At 35.9% G+C, this 12,691-nt stretch overlaps 1 protein-coding gene across 1 annotated transcript in view; it reads right to left on the bottom strand.

The window, feature by feature from the left end:
* The window catches only part of SCN8A (sodium voltage-gated channel alpha subunit 8), a 169,519-nt gene that overhangs the window by 46,979 nt on the left and 109,849 nt on the right, over window positions 1-12,691 (bottom strand). The window contains exon 13 of the mRNA XM_025045432.1: window positions 4,606-4,738. Within this exon, the coding sequence (XP_024901200.1) occupies window positions 4,606-4,738 (133 nt within the window). The remainder of the gene's footprint in view (window positions 1-4,605; window positions 4,739-12,691) is intronic.

Below are 12,691 nucleotides of genomic sequence, written 5' to 3' on the forward strand. Positions count from 1 at the left end.
ACCAGTTAGATGGTGCCCATGGCGATGGCTTTATTTTAGGTGGGGGTGCTTTGGCTGGGTTTCTGATTGGCTCCTTGGTTGCTAAGAAAATGGTTGCCTTGGTTTTCAGATTTAAGGGCCACAGTAAGTGCCATGTGGGAGTCTGCGTGGGAAAGGAAGTCTGTGAAGAAAATTTGCTTTGGCTTCTTCCTCATAGAACTCCCTCCCTGCCCAAGGTAAATTTAGTTTTCTTCCCCAAAAAAGAAAATGAAAAGGTTCTCTTATTTCCATAAATTCTTGTAGTACATATTTGGAAATCTGGTTCCGTTCCTTTTTTATCTCCTCCCTTTTCCAAATGTCTGCTGCTCACCAGCACATGGAGGTTGAAGCAGCTACTGTTCACATTTCTGACAGGTGACACAATTGTAATGTTTGATAATGAATTAGGCTCGAAGTCTTTGCCAGACAGTAAAGAGGGGTTTCCCTGTCCTATGGGGCACCAAGAAGCTTCCTACAGGGATACTATAGATCTCTTATCCACCTTTCCTGAGAAGAAAAGATCCTTAAAATCTCTTCTGTTCCACTCAAAGTAGGATAATGTGAAGACTTAGGAGCTAGAAAAGGTCAATTAAGTGAATAAGGAAGTTATAAAGTAGCTCACAACTTTGCAAACTTACGGGCTCCAGATGCCTGGAATCAGGGAAGTATTTGGTCTGGGGGAATGGGTTAATATATGGAGAGTGAGACATCCAAAGGTTTATGGGGTTTCCCTTACTTGGCTCCTGGACATTTTCAGAGACGGTTCTGTAGGTCTCAATCTCTGGATTACCGGGAATTGTTTTCAGAGAGGGCTTCATAATTCCACCAAGATGGTGGTGTAGAGGAATTTTCACTCAAAAGGCTAACATTATAATCAGCTCTTTGTTCTGCTTCTGTAGATATGCTTGACGTATAGGCCATGGGGCAGGGTGACTTTGAAATGAACTAAAGACTCATCCTCCCTTTTGCTTGTTCTATCTAAATAACAAATGTAACTGTCTGCAACCCATAGCAACTCTCCAGCTTTGTAACTCTTTATAACTGCCTGGAATCCATAGCAACTCTGGTACTCTGTAACTGCCTGAGGACAAATTAACCAATTGGCCCATGCCAACTAAGCCCTATAAAAGCAAGGTTGCCCCTGAGCTTGGGGCCCAGATCTTCAGAGCACTAGCTCTTCTGGGACTGCCGGCGTAATAAATCTGAGTTCTCCAACTCTCCTAGTGGTGCTTGGTTTCCTGCCAGGCTGATTTTTACGACATTTCTGCAACAGTGGCATTAGAAGATGATGAGGTTTCTGAAGGCCGGGGCTTCTCTTAATTCAGCTCCAAACTTTTAAGCACCTACAATTTGTTAGACACTGGGAATACATTTATGAACAAGAGTCCCTATCCACTCAGAGCTTCAGCAGCACCAGGAAGGCAGATATCAGAGAAGTAACTGACACTAATGCTTGTCAGCTGAATACAAGAATGAATAAATAAATTGTGGCAGCAAAAGCTATATCCAGTTACCACTGCAGAGGAGTTTCTGAAACTGTTTGACCTGAGAATCAATAATGCAAAGTACCATCACTGCTTCCTCATTTTCACCAACTCTCGTTCCTTCTCCCACATCTTTATTGCTCTGAAGAGAACTGAAATTATACTATTCTCTGCCTACACCCCATCTCCAGTCCTTTGAAATATCCCCAAAGTTCATGGCTTTGCTGACTTTGAATTCTGCTGAACTTATTGGATCCTGGTGAGCATGTTTACAACAGGAAAGGGGTAAGGCAAAGAAGGCAGGACTTTCTCATTATTTATAGTATTCTGGAATTCTCCACTGTGGTTTCTAAATCATTAAGTAGGTAGGAGCCTGCTTCTTTGGTTTTAAATAATAATAATAATTTTAATCTTTGGATTAAAATAATGTCAGAGTCTCTTAACTGTAGTTTTGAGAAGCAGAAACAATTATTCATTCAATGCCGGCTTTTCCTGTTGTACCAATCATTAAATCCAGAGAGACCAGTGGTTAAATAAGAATAGATCTTTCTTAATGGCCTTTAGTTCCCTCTCACAATATTTAGCTCCAGCCATTCAGCATTCTTTGCTTACAGCAGTTCTGTCTCATCAGTTTTAACAAAGGAGTCCAATACTAGGAGAGGGATAGGAGGAATATCTGAGCAGGAAAGGTACAGGCAATGTGTACGTTAGTGCTTAGAAAAAGGCAAAAAGAACTGGAATGGCTTCCTACTCAGGAATGCAACCATAACCATCTCTCTCTGTGAGCTACTCTTGCATGTTTTTTTTTTTTAATGTATGTGCTGGTGGGTGGAGGGTAGAGAATGAGTGAAGCAGGACAGAAAGAGAAAGAGGAGGACAGGGAGAAGAAGATGAAAGGGAACAGAGAAATACAGTGTGCTCCAATGGTTTATAACCAACTCAGTAGAGGGATGAAAGCACTAGGCCTCCAGAAGGAATCCTACAGCACTAACACTCCCCACCACTCCAAGCACAGCAAAATTCCATGCAACAAACATTCTTTGAGCACCTACTTTTGCCAGGCCCTATGCTAGGTCACTGAGGTAATCAATAAATAATTGTTGCATTGCACTGGCAGTTCTCCTGTTATAATATCTTTGCCAATAATAAAATATGCCTGTTGAAGGTTGTTAGTTTTCTTTCTCAATTGTCATAAATACTCAGAGAAATTTTGTCTTGGTCTCCAACTGAAGAATAAAATTAACCTAAGTTCTTAAACTAAGAACTTCCAAGTGTTTCTTATCTTGGAATTCTTATGATCTGCAGTTATTTACCTGCAATCTCAAAGTATAAACTTAAAAGATGTTCTATCAGACAAGGCCCTTAATAGGACTGAAGAAAACAGGAAAAAATGAAGTTGTCCAAGTGGCAGAAAGCAGTTAGTTCAATATTCTTTTTACTTTTTACTTCTCCAGGTTAGTCTAGGTAAAGTGTAACTCTTTGACTATATGTGCGATGTAAACACTCCAAGGGAGTTCCTTTCTAGGGATTCTCCCTTCACCACAGATGCTCCTGCCCAACTCCCCCCGTCCCGCCGCACACACACACAGAGCAGAGGTCGTGTTGTGTTTAAATGACTCAAAAAACAACACAAGGATAATTTTGAGTCTCCTTATCTCAGGGACACTGCTTATTGTTGGGCTAGCCTGGGTGTCTGAACTCTGATGAACAGACATTTGAGACCTCAAGAATAGTCTTGAGAAGTTGTACCTAAAGAATTGTACCTAAAGAAGTTGAGGTACATATATACAATGGAATATTATTCAGCCATAAAAAAGAATGAAATATTGACATTTGCAACAACACGAATGGACCCTGAAGGAATTATGCTAAGTGAAACAAGTCAGACAAAGAAAGAAAAATACCATATGAATTCACTTATATGTGGAATCTAAAAAAAAACAAAATAAATGAACAAACGAAACAGAAACAAATTCATAGACACAAGAACAAATTGATAGTCAGTCGCCTGATTGGGAGGGAGGTTGGGGCAGATGGGTGAAAAAAATGAAGAAATCGAGAAATACAAATTACCAGTTATAAAATAGGCACGGGGAAGTAAAGTAAGGAAGTAAAAGAATATAGTCAATAATACTGTAATAACCACATGTGGTGGCAGGTGGGTATCAAACTTACTGGGGTGATCCCTTCTTAAGTTATATAAATGTTTAATTACTGTGTTGTACTCCTGAAACTAATATAATATAGTATGTCAAATGTAATTGAGGAAAAAAAGGAATAGTTTGGATCTATAATGGGACAACTCAGCTAAATCAACATGAACCAAATGAAGAAGATTTATGCAAAATCAATGAGAATCTTGTGAGAAAAAACGCATCACCTCCAAAGAAAGCCTGGAATGAAGACCATGACTGGACAGAAGGCTGACACCTGCTGGGGAAAGTCCTCAGATAATTCCTCAGCATGCCGGGCTGTGTCACAGAGGAGCCACCTAATACTGAGTTCAGGCACTGACAGCAACATTACTGCAGACATGCTATGAATCAACGGTGGCTGCTCTTTCTCTGTGGCACAGAGTGCTGAAGGAAGAGGGGTTTCAGCTTACACATCAAATATATTTATGGATATGTGGGGATGTTTGAAGAGAGGGAGAATTAGGTACAATCAAAATGAACAGTACATTCATCCTTAAGGGAAAACCAATAGGGTTATAAGTAGCTAAAAAGGAAAAAAAAGGTATGTTTTGGGGTAGAGGGCATGATGGAGATTCCATCATCTTATATCTTCACAGTTCTTCAGTCTACACAGCACCCCACTGGCTCCTCATGATGATGATTACAGAGACTTCTTCAGATTGTTTAGCTCACATTCCTTCATACTTCCTACCTATCTGTGTACAATACTGGCAGCAGCTTTGAAGTCCTTATTAGATTCTCTGTATGCAGATTTGGGATGCTGGTTGCTACAACCAGTAGACTATACTCTAAAGCTCAGAGACAATTTTTTGTGAAACTCAGACCAAGGGACAGAGGTTATATTTATCATGCACACTACGTATTTATATCTCAGCAGCTTGGACTGACATCACAGTCCAAGCACATACCTTCTACTAGTGTATTTGTAACAACACTCAGTATACTGTTGATCCTGTCCTTTCGCCCGTAGGAGGCCAGTTGGTCCATGGAAACTAAAAGGGATCCAGGGCCTTTCTTCTTAATTTCTACCTCAGTTGTAGCCTGAAAAAACAAACAAACAAACAAACAAACAAAAAAAACAAATGGGGTGAGTAAAGTCTTATATAAACATTAAGGCTGGGCCTTACTGGGTTGATAGTCCAGAGTGTGAGCAAGAACATATGTTCTTCATTACATCTTTTAACTTTGATCCTACAGTCCTATTCACCTCAAGAAGTAGAATGAAACAAGTCTGCCATGGGTCATCCTTAGTTTTATAGATGACAAGCCCAAATCATTTAGGTGTGTACAAATCCACAATGAACCCGAGTCTGGCTGGGACCCAAATATCTCATCTGCTCAGTTCCAAACAGAGTAGAAAAACCAGGTCCCCTGGGGCAATGCCATTAGAAGTAGACCTTGAGTTTTCCTTTCCTCATTTCATATCCACAGCATTTGACTAGAATTGGACAAGATAAGTCAAATTCACCTCCATCTGAAATTTCATTAAGGGTCAAGTTCCTGATCATACTGTGTGTTACAGACACTGTTTCCTCCATGTGTAGGAGCACCATCATTCTAGCAAACCGTTGCTTCCATATGCCAAACCTGAGCCTGTTAGCAAGTTCAAGTTCTACCCCAGATCTCCTCCAAGCCATTGTAAAGAAGTATGGTAAGGTTTAGCTATCTAAATTAAATATATCATATCATATATGTTTATCTTGTCCTTTTAAAATTTTATTTTATGAGTTAACCTGCAATGTTCAAATTCCCAACCAAAGAAAAAGAGCAGAAAGTACCATTGAATAGCTATACAAAATATTTTTTACATGCTCCATGGGCAACACTGGTATGGCAGAGGGTCTCTTAACGCCCCTTGTTTGTGCTCTTGGTGCCAACTTGAATATTCTACATCAAATGAGGATTAATGGGGTGGCTGGAAACCTAGCTTTCTAGTAACCATGTTGTCCATTTTAACACCTTACCCATGTAAAGTTGGCCGTCCCTTCCATGGTGAAAGTAGGAGGGCAGACAGTCACCATCACTCAAAAGATAGGAAAGAGATATGTTTGTACAAAGCTAGAGATGTATCTGTCTGACTAGTACCAGAATGAGCCTACCTGTTTTGAAAATAAAATAATTATCTCAGGAGAGCTATGTCAGAAAGTCTTTCTGTCCTTATATATGTTTAGAATTTAAGAACCATAGAGAAGAAAGTTCCTAGCAGATTATAATCTATCTTACCACAATGTTTCATAAAACTTTCACTGATTCAGACATTTGGTTCGCCTTAGGGTTTTATTTGCTTAGCAGAAGAAATAGAAAGGAAAAGAACTATTTCTTTGGGAATTCTTGGCTGCATTGCTATACAAATCTCTGTATATGTAAGAATGACTTGTTAACCATTACCTCAGGTCATGATAAGGCATAGTTCTTTGAGAAGTCACTTTGGGTTACAATTCCCAGCCAGATATTCATGAAATTTAATAAATCAGATAAACTACTACATTTTAAAAATGACAATCATCTTAAAATAAATATAAAAGTCCCCATTCAATGGACACTCTTATTTCTGGCGTTTATCAAGTTTAGATTTTTTAACTGAGTGGCCCTTCTGAAAATCTGCAGTACATGGTAGATAATCTTCATAATGCTGACCCTAAGATACTATAAGATTCAATGTACTGGTTGATACCTCAAGAAGGGTTGAAACTACATTTAATGTAGCTTTTGTACTAAGTACATCTTACTATTTTCTGGGCTTACTGGATATAACAAGATAGAAATTTTTCAGACTTTAATAACGTCAACCTTAAAAAAAATTAATGAACATTCTGTCTAAAGGACCTAGTCCAATCATTAGACTATCATTTAGTGACACCTATTTGAAAGCTAAAATAACTTTTAGCTTAGATTTTTTAAAATCCACATAAAAAATTCATTCCCAAACTTACCATTAAGATGGAAAATAATTTATATCTTTCTATGTAAAATGAAAGTAAACTGTAAGAGGAATATGTGGAGATAACTTCTATAACATTAAAATTTGTTCCATAATGAGATGTGTTACAGAATATATCTTAATTTTCAAAAAAGAAATAACTGAAAGAACAAACCAAAAATGAAAATTTCAAAGCCCATACTCTGGGAATTTTAGAGGGTAAAAAGAGAAATTCATTATGTTATATTTTTACATAGGCAAGAGCATTTAGCATAGATACAAATAACTGGTTCCGTAAAAAAAGTCTAATATAACAAAGATATCCCAAAAAATTCTCATATATTTGTAAATTAAACCAAACTTCTAAAAATTCATTGATCAAAGATGAAATCACAAGGGAAATTAGAAAGTACTTTGATGATAATGAAAACAATACATCAAGATATATGGGATGCACCTAAAGAAAAATTTTACAGCCTGTAATGGTTATATTAGAAAATAAAAAAGATAAAATCAATGTTCTAAGCTTCTACCTTGAGAAATTTTTTAAAAGATTAAACTAAACCCTAGAAAAGTAAATGAAAAAAAGTAATAAAAATAGGGTGGAGATTAATGAATTAGTAAATGGACAAATAATACACAAATAAATGAATGTTTTGGGTTTTTTTAAAAGAATAATATTGATAATTCCTCTAGCAAAACTGATCAAGAAAAAAATGAGAAAACACAAATTATAATTTCAAGGAATAAAAAAGGGAACATGACTACAAATCCTACAAACATTTTTAGGATAAAAAGAATATATTGTGAACAACTTTATGTCATTTCATCTTGGATAAAAGGGACAAACTTATCGAAACACACCCTATCAAAACTGGTAAAAAAAAAAAATCAAAACAGCTCATATTAATTAAAGAAATTATAATAAAAAACCTATTACAAAGAGAACTCTAGGCCCAGAAGGCTCCACAGATGAATTCTATTAAACATGTGCAGAAGAAATTATACCAGTCTTACAAAAATTCTTTCAGAAAACTGAGGGTAAGGGAATATTTCTCAACTTGTTTTATAAAGTTAACTAACCCTGATACTAAACCTGACAAAAACATTACAAGAGAAGAAAATGAGAGACCAATATCCCTCATGAACAGAGATGTGAAATTCTTAACAAAATATGAGCAAATAGAATCCAGTAATATGAACAATGAATAATACATTATGACCAACAGGGTTGTCCCAGGGAAGCAGTTAATTTAACATGATGAAAAAAGTCAATGTCATTTGTCGTATTAATAGAATAAAGGAGAAAAACCAAATGATTATCTCACTGATGCAGAAAAAAAAGCATTCAACACAATGCAACACATCTATATAATAAAATTTCTCAGCAAGCCAGGAATAGAATGTAGCAGCTTCAATCTGATAAAGAACTATAAAACCGACAGCAAACATTAGACTTCTCGGTGAAACATTAAAGTTTCTTCCTCTAATACTGGAAACAAGAAAGAATGTTGGCTTTCATCACTTCTATTCGATGTTGTATCTGAAGTCTTAGCTAGTTCAATAAAGCAAGAAAAATAAATAAAAGGCATAAAGATTGCAGTTGCTGTTATTCACAGGGAATATTATTGTATATGTAGAAAACCCTATTGAATTTACAAAAACAAACAAAAAACAAAAAACAAAAACGAAATCCCAAAGCTAATGGAACCAATATATTATTTTGCCAAGATCACAAGATACAAGGTCAATATACAAAAATCAACTGTATTTCTATATTTTAGCAAAAAATATTTGAAAATAAAAAATTTTAAATTATACCTTCTATAACTATCAAAAATAAAATATGAAAGAATAAATCTAATAAAAGATGTGCAAGACTCCCACTATACACTACACAACTTTGCTGAGAGAAACTTGAGAAAACTTAAAAAAATGAAGATATATGTCATATTCATAGATTAGAAGATTCAATATAATTAAGATTCCCATTCTTCCCAAAATGACCTGTGGTTTCAGTGTAATCGCTATCAAAATTCTAGACTTTTTTGAAGAAATTGACAAGATGATTCTAAAATATATAAAGATATGCAAAGGATCTAGAATAGGAAAATCTTTTTAAAAAGATCTAGAATAGCAAAATAATCTCATAAGATTATTTAATAAAATTTAAAAATATCTATTTGTTTGGAGGGCTTACCTTATCTCATTTCAAGACTTATAAAGTTATAATAATTAAGACAAATGTAGTACTGGTATAAACATAGACAAATAGAACAAGAGAAGAGAATAGAATCCAGAAACAGACTGACACATGTACTACATCAATTGATTTTTGACCAAGGTGTCAAGTCAATTCAATTGAGAAAGGAAAGTCTTTTTAACAAATGGTGCTGAAAAACTGGATATTTATCCAGGTTGACTCCTATCTAGTTTCATACACAAAAATTAATTTGAGCTGAATCGGAGACCTATTTTAAAATCCAGAACTGTAAAGCTTATAAAGAGAAAATACCGTCATGATCTCAAGGATCAGCAGAGATTTCTTGGACAGATGCAAAAAATCATCATAAAAGAGGAAAAACTGACATATTAGACTTCATTAACATTAAAAATTTATATATCCGATAAAGGACTTGTATCCATAACATAAAAAAACAAACAAATCAATAATGAAAAGAACAACTCAGTTAAAAATGGGCAAAAGATTTGATTAAGAAATTAACAAATGAGGATAGACGAAGCTAATAAGCATATGAAAAGATGCTCATCACTAATCATCAAAGAAATGCAAATTAAAAGCATAATAAAATACATTTTATGCTCACTAAAATGCTAAAATCAAAGACTAACACCACTGAACAATAGATATGGAGCAACTGGAAGTCTAATATATTGTTGGTGGGAGTATAAAAAAATGATGTAACTATTTTGGAGAGCTGTTTGGCAGTTTCTTATAAAGTTAAACATACATTTACCATATAACCTTGGAATTTCACTGTGAGGTATTTATCCAATATAAATGGAAACATTTACCTACAAAAAGAGTTGTACAAGAATGCTCTTGGCAAGCTTTTGCATGCTACTAAAAACTGGAAACAACCTGAATATGTATTGACAGGAAAGTGGATCAACAAATTGGGATATATTTATACCATGAAATACTACTCATCAATAACAAGGAATGAACTACTGATACACTAAACGACATGAATTCATCTCACAAACATCCTGCTGAGTGAAAGAAGCCAAATATAAAAACACATTTTGTGAGTTCACAGGAATGAAAGAAAACTAGTCTATGGTGATACAAGTCAGAAGTGGCTGCCTGGAAGAGGGAGGGAATTGATTAGAAAGGGGTATGAGGTACTTTTGGGAGAATCTTGTGGTAAATGGGTTTAGGGGACAATTCTCAAATGGTCAGAGAGCTCCTTCTCCACCTTGGTTTTACCCACAACTTTGGTAACTCTTGGGTGAGGGTTACCCAACGTACTACTGTGATACCGATTATACAGGGGGATTCTTTTGAAAAAGAATATGGAATGCAGAATGTATATATATATATGTATACATATGTACAATACAGATACATATATATGACCAAAATGTATCTGTATTGTGAAAATAAATGAAGATCAACTAAATTAAGAAAAACAAGGGCTATTTATTCTGAGCTTCACATACTGAGAGAGCCACCACCACGTGCCTTTTGGCAGAGACTCAAAAGCAGGTAGAGCAGTAGGAAAGCTTTAGAGTGGAAAGAAATGCTTCAGGTATGCCCTGATTCAAGGCTACTGGCATGGATAAGCTGGAGGCTGGTTAACTAGAAGTAGGGCATCCTATGTGATTGGTTAGCAGTGCATATTTGGCTTTCTCTGGTTTGTTGGTCCTACCTTGGAAGCATGGACAAAAATTAGAAAAGCTGTCAGTTAATCAAGCCCTAGCCATTTGGGGCTGATAGTTACAGAAGTTACTATTTAGCTTCCTGGATTGTCCACAGAGATAGCAATTTGGCTTCCTGCAAATTTGACTTACACATTCTAGCTTCCTGAGTTGTTTACTGTAGATAAGGGGGTTGGTTCCTTGGGCAGGTTGTGAGTGAAAGTTTTATTTTCATATTATAATTGAGTCGTTGTCCATTTGTATATGCAGTCTCTCAATATGTGTCAGGTCAGACTGATTAATGGAGAGAGAGAGAGCAAACATACATTCATCACTGTTAACTGCTTAAGACAACATAAACTAAAATCGCCTACAAAGAACATTAAATAAACATGCCAAGCACCAGTTGGGGGCTAAAGGAGCATCCAAAGGAAAATACATCTGTACTACTAAGAAAATCTAATCTGTTAAAATCAAGTTATAAAGAATACTAGGCTGGGTGAGTAGTTCCTGGAAGTCCCACCTCCCTAAGTAAGGTTTTGAAAGCCGAGACTGAAAGTCCAGGTACTTTGCTATTGTTTGTCTCCTCCCTACCCCTGCTTCTGTTCAATTTTTACAAATTTAAGACAAAATGCACACAACGTAAAATTCACCATTTAAACCATTTTAAAGTGTACGATTCAGTGGCTTTTAGGATATTTACAATATTGTATAACCATCACTACTATCTAATTCCAGAACATTTCTATCACATCAAAGAGAAACGCTGTACCTGTTAGCAGTCAATCCCATGCCCCATTTCTACCCAGCCCCAAGCAACCAATAATCTGATTTCTGTCTCTATGGATTTGCCTCTTCTAAACATTTCATATAGATGGAATCATATAATATGTGGCCTTCCTGCACTTAGCATAATGTTTTCAAGGTTCATCCATGTTGTAGCATGTATCGATATTTCATTCCTTTTAATGGATGAATCACATCCCATTGTAGGGATGTATCACATTTTCTTTATCCATTCATCAGTTGGTGGGCACTTAGGTTTTCATATTTTGGCTATTATAAATAATAATTTTATAAATATTTACATACAAGATTTTTTGTGAACATGTTTTCAGTTCTCCTGGGTATATCTCTAGGAGTGGAATTGCTGGGTTATATTGTTACTCTATGTTTAATTTTCTTGAGTAATTGCCAAACTGTTTTCCAAAGTGGTTACACCATTTTATATTCCCATCAGCAATGCCTGTTATTGTTTCTTATGTCAGATTATAGCCAATTGAAGAGAAGAAAACCTGGAGTAGATACTCTCTTATGTAAAGCAGCCTCACAGTCACCTTCCACCAAGACCTGCTCGGGATTCTGTGACGTATATACCTCTGCTATTGGCTCAGCTGCCTAATTCTTTCACCTAGGATGTGGGAAAAGGGCTTTTCCTTCAACCATGCTGTGATCCAAGGACCAGAGGAAAGATCACATACTTTTCCCGTCCCCTTCTCTATCTCTTCAGGCTTTTTTTTTTTTTTTTGGTAAATGGAGGTATATATTTTTTGTTTCTTTTGTTTCATTTTTTTTTGGGAAAGGAGGCCGAGAAAGAATAAATTTTTAGCCAGGAGCCTCTGCCTTTTTAAAATTTAGCCTCTAAGGAGCCTTGGGGCAAAACTATCAGTAATGAAGGAAGCAATCAAGAACCTTAATTATGTTCTTTGAAAGTTAAACCGAGTACATAGTTGTTCCATTTCTCTTAACCCAATGCAAAGTGTATTAGAACATTTAGCCACTGACTTCCAACTTCCCAAATTGTAGCTGTCTTCAAAGAGATATCCTGAAACATCTGTAGATGGCAGATTCTGCCCACATTTCTATAGATCTGCCCAAAAAAGCTCAACTTGCTATTGATTCTAAATTGCCTTCACATGGAAATGCATTACGGGAAATCTACCAGCCAATCAGCTTTCTTGGAACTAAAATTTAGAGCAATTTGGAAGTAGCCTTAGAACCTAGCTATTTATCTCTGTTCAAGCCCTTCTCAAATTTTTGTTGTGTTTTGCTTTTAAACAATTGTACAATAATTTCTCTTTCTCAGACAAAGTATCTTTAGAATCTTAGAAGGAAGCCCATCCTTTCCAAGGCAGACAATTCAACAGAAATCCTACTCTTTATTTCTCAGGGCCAAAAAGGCCAAAAAAATT

Source organism: Pteropus alecto, unplaced genomic scaffold (assembly GCF_000325575.1).
Source record: "Pteropus alecto unplaced genomic scaffold, ASM32557v1 scaffold220, whole genome shotgun sequence".
Lineage (NCBI taxonomy): Eukaryota > Metazoa > Chordata > Mammalia > Chiroptera > Pteropodidae > Pteropus > Pteropus alecto.